At 47.8% G+C, this 21,748-nt stretch overlaps 1 protein-coding gene across 3 annotated transcripts in view; it reads left to right on the forward strand.

Moving 5' to 3' along the window:
- Positions 1-21,748, forward strand: part of zrsr2 (zinc finger (CCCH type), RNA-binding motif and serine/arginine rich 2) — a 38,106-nt gene that overhangs the window by 12,044 nt on the left and 4,314 nt on the right. For all 3 annotated transcript variants that reach the window (XM_086006525.1, XM_086006527.1, XM_086006526.1), the window contains exons 7-11: positions 8,464-8,579; positions 15,610-15,823; positions 17,323-17,378; positions 19,799-19,908; positions 20,276-21,200. In XM_086006525.1, coding sequence (XP_085862651.1) covers positions 8,464-8,579; positions 15,610-15,823; positions 17,323-17,378; positions 19,799-19,908; positions 20,276-21,198 — 1,419 coding nt within the window. In that variant the 3' untranslated portion in view covers positions 21,199-21,200. The remainder of the gene's footprint in view (positions 1-8,463; positions 8,580-15,609; positions 15,824-17,322; positions 17,379-19,798; positions 19,909-20,275; positions 21,201-21,748) is intronic.

Genomic DNA, 21,748 nt, shown 5'->3' on the forward strand with positions numbered 1-21,748 from the left:
CATCCAAATCATTGCTGTTTGTGGGATCTTGCTTTGTGTAAATTGGCTGCAACGTTTCCTACACTTCGATTACTTCATTGGTTGTAAAGCGCTTTGAGATGTCCTGAGGTGGAAGGTTCTGTATAAATGCAAGATCTTTCTTTTCTCCCATTCCTCTATATCCTTTTTACAATATGGAGACCAGAACTGTGTACAGTATTCCAAGTGTGGTCGAACCAAGGTTCCATACAAGTTGAACATAACTTCTCTGCTTTTCAATTCTATGCCTCTACAAATGAACCCCAGTGCATTGTTGGCATTTTTTTATAGCCTTATTAATCTGTGCCGCTACTTTGTGATTTGTTTATCTGTACCCCCAGATCCCTTTGCTCCTCTAACCCGTTTAGACACTTAGGGGGAGAAATTGAGTGCGCTAAAAGTAGCGCCCCGGAAACATTCGCGCCCGCCGACCGGAAATTGAGTGGTAGCGCCCCAAAGGGAAGCGCGGCGCTACTGGAGGCGCCCCGCATCCCTCTTGGGGCGCTGCGACTGAATATCGTGCCGCAGCATTGCAGGCCTTCCTCCCCTTCTTAAAGGGGAGGGGCCTTGTGCAGCGCGATCTGGGGCCCAGCTGGGCCCCCGAGGATCGGGAGTGCAGGCAAAAGAGCCCGGCACCAAAGAGAAGTGCCGGGCTCTTGGAGCGCAGCCGGCACTCCGCGGGGCCGGAGGGGGGGGTCGGGAGCGTAGGCAGGTGCTGGCAGGCGGCCAACAACAAAAATGGCCACCCCGCACCTCGCCTTTAATTTGTGCCTCCCCGGCCGCAGGTAGGCCCCCCTGAACCGGTCGGACATAGCGTCCGGCGGTAAATCAGGGGACGCTGCCAAATATCGCGGCCGGGGCGTCAGCGGAGCGCTGCGCACACCGATGATGTCATCGGCAGCGGCGCAGCGCTAACGGTTAGCGCCACCACTAACGTCCCGCGGAATTTAGCAGGAGGCGTAGGCAGTGCCGCGCCCGGGCGCCAGTTGACTTGCGACCCACTTAGCGCCCTCTTAAGGCGCTAACAGGTGGCGCAACCTACTGAATTTCTCCCCCTTATTGTTCAAGGCGCATGTGGCCTCCTTATTCTTCCTACCAAAATGTACTACCTCACACTTACCTACATTGAAGTTCATTTGCCAATTACACGCACACTCTGCAAATTTATAAATGTCTTCCTGTATTTTGTTGTGGTCCTCCTCTATTAACCAAACCCAATAATTTGGTGTCATCTGCAAATTTTGCAATTGTACTTCCAATTCCCGAGTCCAAATAGTTTATGTAAGTGGTGAACAACAGTTGTCCCAGCACCAATCCTTGTGGAACACCGCTTCCCACCTGTTGGGTATCATGTTGACTGTATTGCTGGTGAACAAAGGCTTGAAATATGTGACTTTTTCCCCCTGCTGCCTAACTCGGGCACTGAGATCAATTGGAGCTGCTTACTGCCACCCTGGCTGAGCAGAGACCAGCCATTGACCCTGGGATCTTCCCAGTCTGTGTGGCTCGGGTATTTGCTAGCCAAACTCGGTGCTCTGCTTGTAGGTGTGAGATCATGGAGGAACTCTAGATGAGGATAAGGACTCTGAAATTGGTGTGTTGAGTTATAGGGAGTCAATGAAAGTTGGCTAGGACAGGAATGATGAGGGAACGAGACTTAATGTGGGATAGGATACAGATGACAAAGATTGTGACAGGTTGCAATTTGTGAAGGGTAAAACTCGGTCAGCAAGGAGAGTGTTGGTTAATCTGGTCAAAATGGGGGCAAAGGCATGGATAAGCATTTCAGTGGTAGTGGTAATGAGATACGGGCAGAGACGGGCAATGTCGCAAAGATGGAAATAGGTGGTCAAGACTCGGGGTCAAGTGGGACATCAAGTTGCACCCCATCAGGCTATGTCTGAGTGAGCAGGCGGGAAGAGTTGGAGGTTAATGCACACTTTTTGGCAGGAGCCAAATGGGATGGTTCAATCTTACTGGTGTTGGTTTGAAAGAGGTTAGTCACCGCAGCTTTGTCAGCTAAACAGTCAGACTGCACAGAGTGATTGGGGAGTTGAGGCTGGTGGCAGAGAAGTACATTTGGATACATGTAAAAGCCAACACAGTCTCTATAAATGATGCTGCCCCTTGATATTAATCAGGAAAAGGTATCCAAGGATGGAGTCTTGGGACACATCTGAAGTGACTGTGGAGTGGCAAAATTTCCTGTTGTAAAGATATTTTTATTTTTGTAATTACGTATCTACAAAATACAAACAAAATCCAGAATTGCACTTCGAACTGCAGACTAGAAAAATAGGCCACTTGACCAATGAAATCTGCACTGGTGTTTTTCCCCTCACTAGTCATCTATTATTAATCCTGCTTGCTTCCCATATCCCTTTACTATTTTTATTTTTCTATCTAATTACCTTTTACTAGAATAGACTGCTTCAATGTCAATTCTCTGCTACAGACTAGCTACCCACTGTGTAAAGACATTTTTCAAACATCTCTTAATTCTTTTTGTGCTCTCTCATTCACTTGCCAATCACTGGAAACAGTCTTATCACTATTTATCTTCTAAGCCTTCATTGTCTTGAATCCTCACACCTAACCTTCTTGGCTTTCCTGATGACATCTTTGTGAATCTGTGCAGTACGTTTTTCGTTGCTTTTATGTTCTCATTATCTTTATCACGGGGTACCTGAAACTACACATATTACCAACTGCAGTCTAATTAAGGTCTTGTGCAAGTTCAACCTGTACTCCTTGTTTCTGTATTCTGTGCATTAGATACAAATCCAAGGGCCTAGAAATTCAGTTGTTTGCGCCAGCCGCTAGCGCCTTAGGAGGAGGAGATGTGGGGTGCTAAGCGGCTAGCGCCCGGGCGCAGCGCGATCTGCGCCTCTTGCCAACTTCAGTTAAGATTTAGCGGCGGCGCCAAGCCTTTGCGCGCGCTCAGCTGCGCGCGCAGATCCTGATGTCATTTCATGGTGCAACGCCCTTTGTGCGCCCCAAACTGGAAATTCAGTGGCGCCGGCCTATTGTGCGCCTGGCGCCCCTAGCGACTGGTAGAGGGGAACGGTTCCCAGTCGCTGCGGGGGGGCGCTAATTAAAGGGCACTCCTCCTGCAGTAGAAATGGCAGCCATTTTGCAACACTCCTTCTTTGTGAGAGACGGATCTTTGGAGAGAGACAAAGGTAGAGAGCTTTCTGGTTTGGCTCAACACTCGCACAGGTACTTGTGGCTTCAGGCCACAGCTTTGCACTTGTCTTTAACTTCAGAGCCATAGCATTGATTGGAAACATATAATGGGGGCTGCAATGGGTGGAAACGTTGGGCTTCTCCATTGCATTCAAAGGGCTCAGCGATGCCGTGAGAGAGTGCCAGTCATGGCCAGACGGAGAAGGGGCAACAGGCGTCGGCAAAGGAGGCCTTACCCACCCAGGGTATACCGCCAGCAGTTCTCATATCTGAACATGTCTGACGAGCAGTGTGTTCGGAGGCTGCGATTCAGAAGGGCGGTGGTCACAGATCTGCCACCTGCTTCGCGGAGATCTGCAGCCACAGCTGAGGAGCAGGACGTCTCTGTCGGTGGCAGTGAAGGTGACGGTGTCTCTCAACTTCTATGCCACCGGCTCCTTCCAATCCGCTACTGGGGACATTTCCAACATCTCCCAGTTTGCGGTACATTGCTGCATCCGCCAGGTGACCAATGCCCTTTTCAGAAGGAGACGTCAGTTCATCTCCTTCTCCATGACCGTTGACAAGCAGCAACAGCGTGCAATGGGCTTTGCAGCATTAGCGGGCTTCCCCATGGTGCAGGGCGCCATTGACTGCATGCATGTGGCTTTGCGGGCACCTCTAGAGAATGCCGAGGATTACCGCAACCGGAAGGGCTACCATTCGCTCAACGTGCAGTTGGTGTGTGACCACAGGCAGCTCATCCTAGCTGTCAATGCCCGCTTTCCAGGCAGCAGCCACGATGCCTTCATCCTGCGCCAGACTTCTGTGGCAGACATGTTCCAGGCCCAGCCTCACCCACGAGGATGGCTTCTCGGGGACAAAGGCTATCCTTTGTGCACCTGGCTGATGACCCCGCTCCGTGCGCCCCGCACCCCTGCTGAAGAGGGATACAATGACAGCCATCAAGCAACCAGGAACATCATTGAGCAAACAATCGGCGTCCTGAAGCAACGGTTCCGCTGTCTGGATCGTTCCGGAGGAGCCCTACAGTACTCGCCTGAGCGAGTCTCCCATTTCGTTGTTGTGTGCTGCATGCTGCACAACCTGGCTATCCGCAAGACTCAGCCACTGCCACCAGACATTGGAGGACCACCAGAGGAGGAGGAGGAGGAGGAGGACCAGCACAGGAGGGAGGCAGAAAGTGCAAGGGCCGCCTGTCGGCGGCTTATTGCACGTCGGTTCTAGGCCCCCTCTCAGGGAATGGCTTGTGCCAATGGCACAAGATGAATGTCGCCGCTCCACAAGCCCTCAGCCGAGCAGGGCAACCAGGACTTCCAAAAGAAAGCATGGACAGTGCGATTTCAGAAAATGTATTACTTTGATACCTCTGTGCCCTTCCCACATAACAAACTAATGGAGAGAAGCCCCCCCCCAAAAACACAAATAGACTAGTCTCGGCCTTTACAGAAACACAAATAGACCAGTCTCGGCCTTTACAAGTAAAACAAAGACACCAGTATCGGCCTTTACAAGTGAAACAAAACATTTGGCCACACCTTCTACTTTTTCCCCTGCGAGGGTGATGCGTTTCGCATCCGTGACTGGCCCCTGCCCGCCCTGCAGCTCCTCCTCAATGGGACCCCAGTGGCTGCAGCAAGGCTGGGGGAAGGCTGCTGAGGGTCAGATGGCGAGACGGCAGATGCCCTTGGGGGTCGGCCTGGACCAGCTCTGGGCCTGGAGGGGCCGGCTGCTGACTGCTCCAACTCTGCTTGGGCGGCAGCAGTCTGTCCAGCGGCTGGTGGCAGCTGCAATGGAGGAGTGACAGTTTCAGCTGCAGGAATGCTGCCCACCTGACAGATCACAGGTATTCCCTGGTCGCCTGATACATTGGCACTCGCACGGGCCAGCACTGCAACATGCGCAGCAATCTGCTGAAGCACAGACTGCTGGGCTGCTGCGGCGCGGCGAGTGCCCTGGTGATGCCTGGCCGATCCAGCGAGGGTGGCAGCAGTTAGTGCCCGTGTGGCCTTGGTCTGTGTCCGCATGACACCAGCCAGTGAATGCACGGCACGACTGAGCACTTGGCTAGAAGCCGCCTGTGCTGCCGCGAAGTCCTGCAGACTCCTGGCCTGTGCTGCACTGAATTGTTGCAGACTCCTGGCCTGTGCTGCCCTGAATTCCTGCACACTCCTTGACAGTGACTCTATGGAGTCAGGCATCCTTGCCACTGCAGCCATGAGCTCAGTGTGCCTGCGCTCAGCCTGGGCGGCCATTTCCGCTAGGAGCCGCACCTCCTCTGCACTCACCGTAGCAGGACTGGAGGCCGCACTCACCCTCCGGGGAGAAGGCCGCCGAGCTTCCCCACCCCTCCTGCGTTGTTGCAGCCCGCTGGGCCCCGGAGCTTCACTCTCCTCCGACCCTTCCCCCCTGCTACCCTCCAGGGAAGATGTGTCCCCATCATCGCCATGGGCTGCCTCGGCTGAGGGTGGCACTGATGGTCCGGCTTCCTCTTCCTCCTCCTCGCCCTCCGATTCACTCACGGTGCCAGCTTGAGGGCCCGCCTCCTCACCTGGCGATTCAGCATCTGAAAGCAGGGAGGCACAAGAGTTGCTTTAGAGTGAGGACAGGGCGGCAGCGAGGGAGGCATGAGTGCTGCTATGCACTGCATTGGTCCGACAGTGGCAAAGGATGCTGTTCTGAGGCGCAAGTGGAAAGAGAGAGGTCAGAAAGGTGATGCCCTTACCATTGGGGCCCACAACAGGGTCGGCATCTCCACTGGCGACGGGGCCAATCAGCCGGCCTGACATAATGCACTCCACACGCTGCTCCAGGTCGGAGAGCTGTTTGAGGTCAGGATGGCGGCTGCCTTCGGTTGTGCGCCACCTTGCCCTGCAAGAGAAAGGACGGCCTCTAAGTACAGTGTGAAGCCCTGATCTTGTCTGCATTGCCTCCCATGGTGGACTAGCCCTGACGGTGTGAAGCCCTCATCTTGTCTGCACTGCCTCCCATGGTGGAAGTCCTGAATGTGCAAGTGATTTTCATGACAGTCCCATAGCTGCTGGGCATTAGGGCTTTCAGGTCCCTTTGCCCATAAACTGAGGTGCACATGCAGGGATGAGGAGGACACTGGAAAGGGTACTCACCCTGACAACCCGAGTGAGGTCGTTGAACTTTTTTCGGCATTGTACAGGAGTCCTGGCAACCACGCTGTTGGAGGTCACCCTGTTTGACACCTCCCTCCAGGCTTTCCGATAGGCGCTGGGCAGCGGCCTCCTGCCACCTTCAGGGAACAGAACATGGCGCCTGCGCTCCACTGCGCCAACCAGCACCCTCAGGTCACCCTCGCTGAAGCGTTGCGCTCTCTCCCTGGCCTTCTCCATTGTCCTGGGCGTTGTACAGATCAAGCAGCAGTGGTCAGGCCTTGCTTCAGGGCTGCAGTGTGCAGGGCGTGGCAGCCAAACAAATCCACCCTCCCCCTTTAAGAGCTCACCGGCGCCAGAGTGTCTGCCTTCAATCAGCAACTCGCCGCACCTGCGCTGCGCCCGCCCTCGGGGGTATCGCCCCGGGCCGCCGGCTTAGCGCCTAATGATAGTCGTGCATCGCCTGTTTTAGCGCAGCAGCAACCTCTTGGGGCGATGCCACTGAATATCGGCGAAGGTGGCGCTAAGTTGCGCCGGGCGCAAACTTTAGTGGCCGCCCGGCTGTAGCGCCCCAAACGTGGCTATACTGAATTTCTAGGCCAAGGATTCTTATTGTCTCATCTACTTGCGCTGCCACCTTTTAATGACCTACATGATCCCTCTGTTCCTATACATCTAAAAAAAACACTGAAGGTATATTTCCTTTCCCTATTTTTACTTCCAAAATGCATTACTTCACACTTTTCTATGTGGAACTGCATCTGCTACCTATCTGCCTATCCTGCCAGCTTATCTGTGTTCTGCAGTCTTTTACAATTTTTGTCATAGTTTGCCATACTATCCAATTTGGTGTTGTCAGCAAATTTTGATATTGATCCTCTGCCCCTAAATCCAGATCATATAATCATAGAATAGCACAGCACAGAAGGAGGCCAATCAGCTCATCGAGTCTGCACCGGCTCTTCGAAGAACAATCCAGTTAGTCCCACTCCCTGGCTCTTTCCCCAGATCCCTGCAATATTTTCTCCTTCAATTATTTATCCAATTCCCTTTTGAAATATACTACTGACTCTGTATCCACCGCCCTATCGGGCAGTGCTTTCCAAATCCTAACCACTCGTTGCATAAAAAAGTTTTGCCTCCTGTCGCCTCTGGTTCTTTTGCCAATCACCTTAAATCTGTGCCCTCTTGTTAGCGACCCTTCAACCATTGGAAACAGTTTTCCTTTATTTACTCTATTTAAACCCTACATAATTTTGAACACCTATCAAATCTCCTCTTAGCTTTCTCTGCTCCAAGGAGAAGAACCTCAGCTTCTCCAGTCTATCCACATAACTGTAATCCCTCATCCCTGGAACCATTCTAGTAAATCTCTTCTGTACCCTTTCTAAAGCCATCACGTCCTTCCTAAAGTGTGGTGCTCAGAATTGGATACAATACTCCAGCTGGGGCCGAACTAGTGTTTTATAAAGGTTTAGCATAACTTCCTAACTTTTGTACTCTATGCCTCTATTTATAAAGCCCAGGATCCCATATGATTTATTAATTAACTGCTTTGTTAACCTGTCCTGCCACCTTCAAAGATTTGTGCACAAGCACCCCAGGTCTCTGTTCTTGCACCCCCTTTAAAATTGTACCATTTAGTTTATACTGTCTCTCCTCATTCTTCCTAACAAAATGTATCACCTCACACTTCTCTGCGTTGAATTTCATCTGCCATGTGTCCGCCCATTCCACCAGCCTGTCTGTGTCCTTTTGAAGTCTTCCTTACAGTTTACTACACTTCCAAGTTTCGTGTCATCTGCAGATTTTGAAATTGTGCCCTGTACCCCCAAGCCCAAGTCATTAATGTATATCAAAAACAGCAGTGGTCCTGGTACAGAACCTTGGGGAACTCTACTTGCGTATATAATAAATAAGAGCAGTCCAACTCCTATGGAACACCACTCACCTTTTAATTCTGAGAAACTTCCCTTTATCATGTTCTTTGCTTTCTGTCCTTCAAATATTTCTCTGTCCATCTGGTCACATTCCCCTTCATTCCATCCACCATTATTATTATCATGTCCTTTATGTACTGCATTACCAATTTTATTTGAAAATCCATAATCCTGTTATGATTGTGATTTGTCAATAGCTTGAAAATGGTGGCACATGGCATAATCCAGAAGCACCAGAGGATTATGGGACAGAAAAGGATAAGTCATATTGTCCATTCTTTCTTAAGACTGGATCTTGCAGATTTGGTGATAGGTGAGTACAATATTATTTGAAATAGATGTTGCTAAAATCGGAGTATAACTAAACAAAGGGCAGCTTTCAAAAAGTCTAGAGTGTGTAGTTTTTGTTCAAGGCACCCCCACTGTCTGTTAAAGTTATATAGTTGTTAAAGAAAGTGATGTCCTGCCCAGATGAAGCTTTGCCTTTTTGGGGTCTCCTTCCTTTCATGGCCATTCCGGTGAGGTTTCTGACGGGGAATGGCCGAGTCCTGAAGTGATGCCATTTGTTTTAATTGGAGTTGTAAGTTTGGATCAGTCTCGGAATTGATGTGGAGCTGGCCCTCTCTGGTGGGGAATCCTATCGCTATGTGTGCTGCATACCGTACTGGTATTGTGTTTACCAAAGGTCAGGAGGCTCCAGATTAGCCAGTCCAAATACTGGCACCTACTAAAATGAATAGAGTTGTTCTGGGGTGCTGGTGACTCCTCCCTGTTAATGACGGCCACTGACGGAACGAACCCCAGAAACAGCAACATTTCTCTTTTAAAAAAGGTGGGATTTTAACAGCTGTATCTATTTTTATATACAGATGTTGGGGACGGCATACTTTTAACAAAAAGTACTCCCCCCTTAGATTTTTTCTTCCTCTGGTTGCAGATCAGTTCTTGAATGTGTTTTGAAGTTTAGTGCTACGGTAAGCTAGTATAAAACATTTGTCGGTATAGGCAGCCAGTAAACAATTTTGCAAAGTCTTTAGCCCTTGTATTACTATTTTTGGGGAGGTCGCTGAAAAGTTTATCATGCTGAATAATAAAGTTGGCTGTTTTAGATGGCGTCAGATACTAAATGTTAAATCTGAACATTTAGTTTACGACAACAACTTGCATTTATATAGCGCCTTTAACGTAGTAAAACGTCCCAAGCGCTTCACAGGAGTGTTACCAAACAAAATTTGACACCAAGCCAAATGAGATATTCGGGCAGCTGAAAGAGGTGGATGTTAAGGAGCGCACCTTAAAGGAGGAAAGAGGCGGAGAGGTTTAGGGAGAGAATTCCAGAGTTTATTGCCTTGGCAGCTGGAGGCACGGCCGTCAATGGTGGACCGATTAAAACCAGCAATATGCAAGAGGCCAGAATTGGAGGAGAGCAGATATCTTGGAGGGTTGTAGGGTTGGAGAAGGTTACAGAGAGCGAGGGGCGAGGCCATGGAGGGATTTGAAAACACGGATGAGAATTTTAAAATTGAGGCATTGCTTAACTGGGAGCCAATGTAGGTCAGCGAGCACAGGGGTGATGTCTGCAAGGACTTCATTCCAAAACTCTGTTGCCCAAGTTTACATAGGGTAGAATGTGGGAGGCCAGCCAGGAGTGCATTGGAATAGTCAAGTCTAGAGGTAACAAAGGCATGGAGGAGGATTTCAGCAGCAGATGAGCTGGGGCGGAATCGGGCGATGTTACAGAGGTGGAAATATGTGGTCGGAATCTCATCTCGGGGTCAAATATGACACCCAAGGTTGCGAAAATCTGGTTCAGCCTCAGTCAGTTGCCAGGGAGAGGGATGGAGTCGGTGTCTAAGGAATGGAGTTTGTGGCGGGGACTGAAAACAATGGCTTCAGTCTTCCCAATAATTAGTTGGAGGACATTTCTGCTCATCCAGTACCGGACAAGCAGTGTGACAATTTAGAGACAGTGGAGGGTACGAGAGGGGTGGTGGTGAGGTAGAGCTGGGTGTCGTCAGTGTACATGTGGAAACTGATGCTGTGTTTTTGGCTGATGTCACCGAGGAGCAGCATGTGGATGAGAAATAGGAGGGGGCCAAGGATAGATCCTTGGGGGACACCAGAGGTAACGATGTTGGAGTGCTAAGAGAAGCCATTCCACGTGATTTTCTTTCTACGACTTCATAGCTAGGAATGGAACCAGATGACGGCAATCCCACCCAGCTGAACGATGGTGGAGAGGCGTCTGAGGAGGATGGAGTGGTCAACCGTGTCAGGCTGCAGACTGGTCGAGAAGGACGAGGAGGGGTAGTTTATCATTGTCAGTCCAGTAGAATGTCATTTGTGACTTTGATAAGAGCCGTTTTGGTACTGTAGCAGGGGCGGAAACCTGATTGGAAAGATTCAAACATGACGTTCCAGGAAAGATGGGCACGGATTTGGCAGGTGACAACACGTTGAATGACTTTGGAGAGGAAAGGGAGGTTTGAGATGGGGCGGTAGTTTGCAAGGACAGAGGGGTCAAGGGTGGGTTTTTTGAGGAGGGGTTGATGACGGCAGATTTAAAGGAGAGGGGGACAGTACCTGAGGAGAGAGAACTGTTAACTATCAGTTAGTTGGGTGGTCAGCAGTTTGGTGGGAATAGGGTCGAGGGAGCAGGAGGTGGGTCTCAACACTGAATTAATTTGTGGTGTTAACTCTAAGCAAGTCGTGTGTGATTTACGATAAAACTAGCATTCCAGCATAAAATATTTTCAGCGCTTGTTTGATCAAACTTTTTTTTAACTTTCTGGATGAAATAAATGTGATCCATTAGGTTCCCTTCTTTTGAAGAATCGGTCAGTGATTTGTCTCTTCAGTTTGTTTTCGTAGTTTAGCGTGTTGGTAATATTGGAACTGCTTTGATGAAGCTGAATTACCCTCAGGATTCAGTCAAAACTGATGCCTTGGGGCTAATTGTTGATTCATCAGACATGTATTTTCCACTTCTCATTATAGAAAATAATGGGACTTAAGATAGATAAATATCCCAGGCCTGATTGCATTCACCCTAGGGTATTAAAATAGGGGGGGAAATTGCAGATGCTTTTGTAATAATTTTCAAAAGCTCCCTAGATTTGGGAATTGTGACCATGGATTAGGAAATTGCAAAGCGCACTGGATACAGCAAAGGCTATGGGCCCCAACAACATCCCGGCTATTGTGCTGAAGACTTGTGCTCCAGAACTAGCCGAGCCTCTAGCCAAGCTGTTCCAGTACAGCTACAACACTGGCATCTATCCGACAATGTGGAAACCTGCCCAGGTATGTCCTGTCCACAGAAAGCAGGCCAAATGCAATCCGGCCAATTACTGCCCCATCAGTCTACTCTCAATCATCAGCAAAGTGATGGGAGGTATCAACAACAGTGCTATCAAGCGGCACTTACTCACCAATAACCTGCTCACTGATGCCCAGTTTAGGTTCCACCAAGACCAATCGGCTCCCGACCTCATGGCAACCTTGGTCCAAACATGGACAAAAGAGCTGAATTCCAGAGTGAGGTGAGAGTGACTGCCCTTGACATCAAGGCAGCATTTGACTGAGTGTGGCATCAAGGAGCCTTACTAAAATTGTAGTCAATGGGAATCGGGGTGACTCTCCACTGGCTGGAGTCATACCTAGCACAAAGGAAGATGGTTGTGGTGGTTGAAGGTCAATCATCACAGCTCCAGGACATCGCTGCAGGAGTTCCCCAGGTGTCCTAGGCTCAACCATCTTCAGCTGCTTCATCAATGACCATCCCTCCAACATAAGGTCAGAAATGGGGATATTCGCTGATTGCACAGTGTTCAGCGCCATTCACAACTCCTCAGATAATGAAGCAGTCCATGCTCGCATGCAACAAGACCTGGATGACATTCAGGCTTGGGCTGATAAGTGGCAGGTAACATTTGCGCCGCAGAAGTGCCAAGCAATGACTATCTTCAACAAGCGAGAGTCTAACCGCTGCCCCTTGACATTCAACGGCATTACCATCGCCGAATCCCCCACCATCAACATCCTGGGGGTCACCATTGACCAGAAACTTAACTGGACCAGCCACATAAATACTGTGGCAACAAGAGCAGGTCAGAGGCTAGGAATTCTGCGGCAAGTGTCTCACCTCCTGACTCCCCAAAGCCTTTCCACCATCTACAAGGCACAAGTAAGGAGTGTGATGGAATACTCTCCACTTGCCTAGATGAGTGCTGCTCCAACAACACTCAAGAAGCTCGACACCATCTAGGACAAAGCAGCCCACTTCATTGGCATCCTATCCACCACCTTAAATATTCACTCCCTCCACCACCGGTGTACCGTGGCTGCAGTGTGTACCATCTACAAGATGCACTGCAGCAACTCGCCACAGCTTCTTTGGCAGCACCTCCCAAACCCACGACCTCTTCCACTTAGAAGGACAAGGGCAGCAGGTGCATGGGAACACCACCACCTCCAAGTCGCACAGCATCCTGACTTAGAAGTATATCGCTGATCCTTCATCGTCGCTCGGTCAAAATCCTGGAACTCCCTCCCTAACAGCACTGTGGGAGCACCTTCACCACATGGACTGCAGTGGTTCAAGAAGGCGGCTTACCACCGCCTTCTCCAGGGCAATTAGGGATGGGCAATAAATGCTGGCCTTGCCAGCGACACCCACATCCCATAAACGAATAATAAAAAATGTCACTCCATTATTTATACAGGAGAGAGGGAGAAACCAGGAAACTACAGACCTGTAACTAGGGAAGTTATTGAACTCTCATTAGGGACAGAGAGACTGAGGATTTGAACAAGTATGAGCTGATCAGAGACAGTGTGGATTTGTGAAGGGTAGGTCATGTATGACTAGTTTAATTTTTTGAGGAGGTCACTAATGGTGGACTGGGGAGTGTTTATGGATGTTGTCTAAATGGACTTCCAGGAGACATTTGATAAGGTTCCACAAGAGATTATTAGAAACCATGTGTATACAGAATTGGAGTAAAGCTGGTGACCTGGGTGAAGTACAGGAAACTTTGGTTTATCCGGAAGTTGTATGTCTGGAAACCTCGATCTAATGGCAGAAATCAGCAGCCGTTTTGTTAGATTTTTTTTCTTCTTGCATTTTTTTAAACAGTCAGTCTCTGGAAAGCCTCTCTGAAGCTGTTGCTAAGCTACAGAGACGCTTCCAAGGTACGGGCCGACTGTTTACAAGCTGTTGCTAAGCAACAGTGTTTGTTGTCAGATACGGAGATGAAAACCTCTATATCCTTCAACATTAGCGCTGGTCTGTCCGGAAGTTTTCATAGATCGGCATCACGTCGGTGCCGGATATCGCGAAGTTTCTTGTAGTTGGGAGATAGAAGACAGAGCGTAGTGATAAAGGGAATGTACTCTGATTGGTGGGGTTACATCGGATATATGGCACAGAAACAGGCCATTCGGTCCAACCGGTCCATGCCGGCGTTTATGCTCCACTCGAGCCTCCTCCTGTCTTTCCTCCTCTAAATCTTTCAGTGTAACCCTCTATTCCCTTCTCCCTTATATGCTTGTCCAGCCTCCCCTTAAATGCATCTATACTATTCGCTTCAACCACTCCCTGTGGTAGCGAGTTCCACATTCTCACCACTCTTTGGGTAAAGAAGTTTCTTCTGAATTCCCTATTGGATTTCTTGGTGACTATCTTATATTGATGGCCTCTAGTTATGCTCTTCCCCACAAGTGGAAACATTCTCTCTCTATCCACTCTATCAAAACCTATCATAATTTTAAAGACCTCTATTAGGTCACCCCTCAGCCTTTTTTCAAGAGAAAAGAGACCCAGCCTGTTCATCCTTTCCTGATGTGTATACACTCACATTACTGGTATCCTTGTAAATCTTCTCTGCACCCTCTATATCCTTTTTATAATATGGTGACCAGAACTACATGCAGTACTCCAAGTGTGATCTAACCAAGGTTCGATATAGGTTTAGCATAACTTCCCTCCTTTTCAATTCTATACCTCTAGAAATAAACCCTAGTGCTTGGTTTGCTTTTTTTATGGCCTTGTTAACCTGTGGCGCAACTTTGTGATTTGTGTATTAAGGATGTAGTGATAAAGGGAATGTACTCTGATTGGTGGGATGTAACAGGTAGAGTTTCCCAGGGATCTGTACTGGGGCCTCAGCTTTTCACCATATATATCAGTGAAGGAATAGTGAGTTGTATATCCAAGTTTGCAGATGACACTAAGTTAGGAGGCACTGTGAGTAGTGTAGATGGGAGCAGGAAGTTACAAAGGGACATTGACAGGTTAAGTGAGTGGCAGATATAGTTCAATGTGAGGAAGTGTAAGGTAATCCACTTTGGACCAAGAAAAACAGTTCGGGATATGTTCTAAATGGTGCGAGACTAAGAGCTCTGGAGGAGCAAAGGGATTTGGGGTTCCATGTACACAGATCAATAAAAGTTAGTGCGCAGGTATAAAAATAATCAAAACCGCTAATGGAATGTTGGCCTTTATCAAGGGGGCTGGAATACAAAAGGGAGGAAATAATGCTTCTGTTGTAGAGTCCTAGTCAGACCACATCTGGATACTGCGTTCAGTTCTGGGCACTGCACCTCAGGAAGGATATATTGGCTTGGAGGGGGTGCAGCACAGATTCACCAGAATGATACTGGGGCTCAAAGGGTTAAATTACGAGGACAGGTTGCATAGACTTGGTTGTATTCCCTTGTGTTTAGAAGTTTGAGGAGTGATCTGATTGAAGTGTTTAAAATGATCAAAGGATTTGATAGAGTATAGAGAGATTTCCTCTGGTGGGAGAATCCAGGACATGGCGACATAATCTTAAAATTAGAGCCAAGCCGTTCAGGAGTGAAATCAGGAAGCACTTTTTCACACAAAGGTAGTGGAAATCTGAAACTGTCCTCCAAAAGGCTGTGGATTCTGGGGGACAATTGGAATTTTCAAGACTGAGATCAATAGATTTTTATTAGGTAAGGGTATCAAGGGATATGGAGCAAAGGTGGGTGAATGGAGTTGAGGTGCAGATCAGCTGTGATCTTGTTATATGGCAGGACAGGCTTGGGGCGGGGGTGCATGCTGATTGGCCTCCTCCTGTTTCTATGTATACTCGTGTACGTTCTGTAATCTAGACTGCTGTACCTTCCACAAAGAAAATGCCTCTTATAAGATACCTGCAAGGGTTCAGGTGCTTACTGACAATACAAACCAATTCATCATCTGATGTTAACTGACCTTTTAAGACGGAACTTAGTTTGGAAGTGGAAATTCTCTTGCAGTTATATGATCATTAAGGGGCTGGTATGTATAACAATTGCAAGTTTCTTTCACACAGATGTTCACGTAAACATGTTTACCCAGCATCAAGTCAGACCCTTCTTATCCGAGCCATGTTTATTACTTTTGGCATGGAGGAAAGCAGGCGAGATGACTATGATACAGATTCTGGTCTGGAGCACAGTGAAGAGGACATTTACCAGCAGTTTGTGGAATTCTATGAGGATGTATTGCCTGAATTTAAGAGCATTGGGAAAGTTGTACAATTTAAGGTATTTTATACATTCATTTAATCTACCATATTACATAGAATTTTACAGCACAGAAACAGGCCCAACGGGTCTGTGCCGGTGTTTATGATCCACATGAGCCTCCTCCCACTTTATTTACTTAATCTCACCCTATTGACATATGTGTTTATCTAGCCTCCCCTTAAATGCATCTATACTATTCGCCTCAACTACTCCCTGTGGTAGTGAGTTCCACATTCTTACCATTCTCTGGGTAAAGAAGTTTCTCCCGAATTCCCTATTGGATTTATTAGTGACTATTTTATATTTATGACCACTAATTCAGGCCACACCCGCAAGTGGAAACATCTTCTCTACGTCAATCCTAATAAACCCTTTCATAATCTTAAAGAACTCTATCAGGTCACCTCTCAGACTTCTCTTTTCTAGAGAAAAGAGTCCCAGCCTGTTCATCCTTTCCTGATAGGTATAACCTCTTAGTTCTGGTATCATTCTAGTAAATCTTTTTTCCTCCTTTTCCAGTACCACTATATCCTTTTTATAATATGGAGACCATAACTGTTCACAGTCCAACCAAGGTTCTGTACAAGTTTAACATATTAAACCTATAAGCCATTTCTTTCACTGGTATAAGGGTCAGTAGTGCTGGGTTTTTGGCAATTTCTTCAGTAATTTACCTATTCTGCTTGTCTAGAGCAAAACTGTGCGTTGCTGGAGGAGCATATGCTCATTCAGGGTAAGGCCAATAATAGTGATATTTTGTACTCATTCGGACCTAGTGTTTAGCTTTAGCTTTGTCCCTATCACTTCACCAGTGAAACTTGGCTTTTTCGCCCCAATACATGCACATATCTTTGTCCTCTAAGAAGTCAATACAGAAGTTGAAATCTCTTTAGCTGATGTAGAGTTACATTTGCCAAGAAATGGATTGATACCGCCCAAATTCAATCTTTAGTGCTGCGAGAGGGGGACAGCTACTGGGCGAATTGTCTGTGCTAAAGGGGCAGGCACCAGTTGATGAATAGTCTTTCATCACATTAAACTGTAAGGTCTTTGGACTGCTCTTGTTGACTGTAACATGATCAGGTTTAGAAGTATTCTTCCCACATTTGTTTTTAAGATGTTAACTATAGACAAATTGCCATTGCTGTTTGCAGTTACATCTTGATTTGTTATTTATCCAAAAAGAGTCAATAATGGGAATTTTATAGCTTTGAACTAAAGCAAATTCTATGTTTATACAAAAGTGGACCAATAGTGCAGAAGTAATATAACTTACTGCTTGCAAACAATCCCAGTTTCATGAAAGTATCTTGTTCTGTGCCATTGCTTAAAGGGATTTTCTACCACTCATTAACTTTGAGTGAATTAGTATGCCTCATTTAAACATTAGACCTTAATAGATAAATGGGAAGAAAACCTTTTGAAAAGCCAAAATGTTACATATTTTACACCCAATATGGTGCAATGTCAGGTGTTAAATGCAGAAAGCTGCAATATTAATTCATTCTTTATTCCAGGTTAGTTGCAATTATGAGCCGCATCTCAGAGGAAATGTGTATGTCCAATATCAAAAGTAAGTCTGTACTTTGTACACATTTCTGCATTTTGAGTTAAAGAACTTGCATTTATTTAGTGTCTTTCATATCATCAAGACATCCTAAAATACTTCACAGCCAGCAACTTATTTTGAAGTGTTGTCACCTTTGGGTAAGCAATTTGTGTACAGGACGGGTCCATAGACACCAGAGATAAATCACCAGCTGTGTACAGGACGGGCCCATAGACACCGGAGATAAATCACCAGCTGTGTACAGGACGGGCCCATAGACACCGGAGATAAATCACCAGCTGTGTACAGTAAGGGCCCATAGACACCGGAGATAAATCACCAGCTGTGTACAGTAAGGGCCCATAGACACCTGAGAAATCACCAGCTGTGTACAGTAAGGGCCCATAGACACCTGAGATAAATCACCAGCTGTGTACAGGACGGGCCCATAGACACCGGAGATAAATCACCAGCTGTGTACAGGACAGACCCATAGACACCGGAGATAAATCACCAGCTGTGTACAGGACGGGCCCATAGACACCGGAGATAAATCACCAGCTGTGTACAGGACGGGCCCATAGACACCGGAGATAAATCACCAGCTGTGTACAGGACGGGCCCATAGACACCGGAGATAAATCACCAGCTGTGTACAGGACGGGCCCATAGACACCGGAGATAAATCACCAGCTGTGTACAGGACAGGCCCATAGACACCGGAGATAAATCACCAGCTGTGTACAGGACGGGCCCATAGACACCGGAGATAAATCACCAGCTGTGTACAGGACAGGCCCATAGACACCGGAGATAAATCACCAGCTGTGTACAGGACGGGCCCATAGACACCGGAGATAAATCACCAGCTGTGTACAGGACAGGCCCATAGACACCGGAGATAAATCACCAGCTGTGTACAGTAAGGGCCCATAGACACCTGAGATAAATCACCAGCTGTGTACAGGACGGGCCCATAGACACCGGAGATAAATCACCAGCTGTGTACAGGACGGGCCCATAGACACCGGAGATAAATCACCAGCTGTGTACAGTAAGGGCCCATAGACACCGGAGATAAATCACCAGCTGTGTACAGGACGGGCCCATAGACACCGGAGATAAATCACCAGCTGTGTACAGGACGAGCCCATAGACACCGGAGATAAATCACCAGCTGTGTACAGGACGGGCCCATAGACACCGGAGATAAATCACCAGCTGTGTACAGGACGGGCCCATAGACACCGGAGATAAATCACCAGCTGTGTACAGGACGAGCCCATAGACACCGGAGATAAATCACCAGCTGTGTACAGGACGGGCCCATAGACACCGGAGATAAATTACCAGCTGTGTACAGGACGGGCCCATAGACACCGGAGATAAATCACCAGCTGTGTACAGTAAGGGCCCATAGACACCGGAGATAAATCACCAGCTGTGTACAGGACAGGCCCATAGACACCGGAGATAAATCACCAGCTGTGTACAGTAAGGGCCCATAGACACCTGAGATAAATCACCAGCTGTGTACAGGACGAGCCCATAGACACCGGAGATAAATTACCAGCTGTGTACAGGACGGGCCCATAGACACCGGAGATAAATCACCAGCTGTGTACAGGACGGGCCCATAGACACCGGAGATAAATCACCAGCTGTGTACAGGACGAGCCCATAGACACCGGAGATAAATCACCAGCTGTGTACAGGACAGGCCCATAGACACCGGAGATAAATCACCAGCTGTGTACAGGACGAGCCCATAGACACCGGAGATAAATCACCAGCTGTGTACAGGACGGGCCCATAGACACCGGAGATAAATCACCAGCTGATTGAGGGATAAATGTTGGCTAGGATGATGGGAGACCTCCCGCATTGCTTTTCTAACGAGCGTCATAGGATCTTTTAGGTCCATGTAAGCAGGTAGACGGGGCCTCGGTTTAACGTCTTGTCCAAAGGATGTCACCTCAGATGGTGCAGTACTCCCTCATTACTGCACTGGGAGTGTCAGTCCAGGTTTTATGCTGTAGTACCTGGAGTGGGCGCCAAGCTGACAAACTGCAACTTGGAAAGCCAATTTATCTTTTTGTAAAGGGGACACATAAATCTTTTGTGTGTGTCTATCTTCCCCTTTCTTTTGGTCATGTCACACTCCTCCATTTCTCTTTCCTCCCGCCCCAGCCTTTTTCAGTAGTTCTCCTCAGTGAAAGCCCCACTGTGAATTTCACTGTTTCCTCCCTGCATTCTGTATCTCCCCCCCCCACACACACACATCTAATCAGTAATGCACCTTGGGGATATGAAAGCCCATATTTTGTCTGTCTGCAGTGCACTCCCAAGATTTTGCTGTAATGTATCTGTAGATGTTAGGAAATGAAAATGTATCTGTGGTCACACTATGGCCCTAACACCTGATTGTTTGTGGTTTGTTGCAGAGAGGAGGAATGTCAGCAGGCCTTCGCATTGTTCAATGGGCGTTGGTACGCTGGGAAACAGTTGCAATGTGAATTTTCACCTGTGACTCGATGGAAGACAGCAATATGTGGTTTGTTATCGATGTATTTTTCATTTTGTTTATTCAATATATCTACATATTTATTGGTTTAGTTAATCGGGGTATTTGATTGGTGCACATCTGTAATGGTCAGTCGAATCTTAATGAAAATACTGCGCTTGGCTACCTCGCCTCTGCTATACAGTATGTTGAGGTAACTCTGCTTCATAGCCAGCCAGATGGATTGGCAGGTTCTGAGTTAATGGCCACTAGTTTCTAGTATGTTCTAAGGCGGTTTCAGTTTCACAAGCTTACGCTAGGCCATTACATTTTGGAATCAATTGATTCTTGCTAGTTGAATGGTATGTTATCAGGAACCAGTTACATTTTGTAAAAGTTTTATTAATGCTCTTAACAGGACTTTACGAGAGACGCAAATGCCCCAGAGGGAAACACTGCAATTTCCTTCATGTGTTCAGGAATCCTAACAGCGAGTTCTGGGAAGCTGATCGAGACCTTTACATGTCACCAGATAGAACAAAATCCTATTCTAATAAATACTTCGAGAGGCGAGAAAGAACAAGCTATCGTTACGATTACCACAGTCGATCTAGGAGGCGGTATAGCTGTAGTCCAGACAAAATGCAGAGAAGATCTGGAGAGTCTGAAAGGAAAAGAAAGAGAAGCAGGAGCAGAGATAGGAGACGGTTACAGAGGTCCAGGAGTAGGAGTCAGGACAGAAAACGGTCACGAAGCAGAGAGAGGTATCGCAGAAGCAGAAGTAGAGAAACCCGCAGATCACAGAGGTCTCGAAGCAGAAGTCCGGATCGAAGAAGGTCGAAAAGCAGAGATCGAAGTAGATATAGGTCAAGGAGTAGAAGTGAAGAGCGGTCACTGAGCAGAAGTAAATCTAGATCCAGGAGTAGAAGTAAAGGGAGAAGCCGAGACCGGTCTGACAGCAAGGGCTTGGGGACAGAGAGGTCACGGAGCAGAAGTAAAAGTAAACCACGATCCAGAAGTAGAAGTCCTCATCATGGGTGGAACAGGAAAAGTAAGAGAGAGTCAGAAAATAAGGACAAAAGAAGCAAAAAGAAAGCAAAGCGAGAGAAGAAAGCCAAGAGCAGATCTGAAAGCAAGTCTAAAGACTCCAAAACAAAAAGACCAGAAGGTGATCCCAGAAACTCTCCAGCTAGTTCAATAGGGAAGGACACACAAGTCACCATGGATAATCCTGAACCAAGAAGCCTTTCCACTTCTCCGAGTACGAAGAGCTCTGCAAGCGATTCAGCAGCACCTGCCAAACTGGAGAACACGACTGAAACAGAGGCTGCAGATGAGTGAAGGTAACTGTTTGCAGACATTGAGAATTACCAAAGGATATAAAACATTGGAGGAGCAACTTAATATTGTTAGGAAAAATCTTACAGTACTATCCATCTTATGGGGAGTCAGAAGATTGGGGCGGGGAGGGGCGTCGGGTGACAGGGTTCTGGGATTGAGGGCTGGCGGCTCAGGTGGGGGTGACAGGGAAACTGTGTTGCGGGATTAGGGGTGACAGAGAGGACTAGCGAATGGGGTGTGATTCTGTGGATGCAGGGACCAGCATTTCCTGCAGAGTCAGGAGCAGCAGTAGCAAGATGGTGAGTGGGAGCGATGCTGAAGGAGGAGCCATTAAAGGGGCGAGTGGGAGCGGCACTGAGAGGAGCAGTCAGTGAAGGGGCGAGTGGGAGCGGCACTGAGAGGAGCAGTCAGTAAAGGGGCGAGTGGGAGCAGCACTGAGGGAGAAGTCAGTAAAGGGGCGAGTGGGAGCGGCGCTGAGGGAGAAGCAGTCAGTAAAGGGGCGAGTGGAACCTGGGAACTCTTACTGTGGATAAACAGTGAAAGATTGTTT

The sequence above is a fragment of the Somniosus microcephalus genome, chromosome 14, assembly GCF_052327205.1.
Source record: "Somniosus microcephalus isolate GS21.2 chromosome 14, FLI_Smic_1.0, whole genome shotgun sequence".
Classification (NCBI taxonomy): domain Eukaryota; kingdom Metazoa; phylum Chordata; class Chondrichthyes; order Squaliformes; family Somniosidae; genus Somniosus; species Somniosus microcephalus.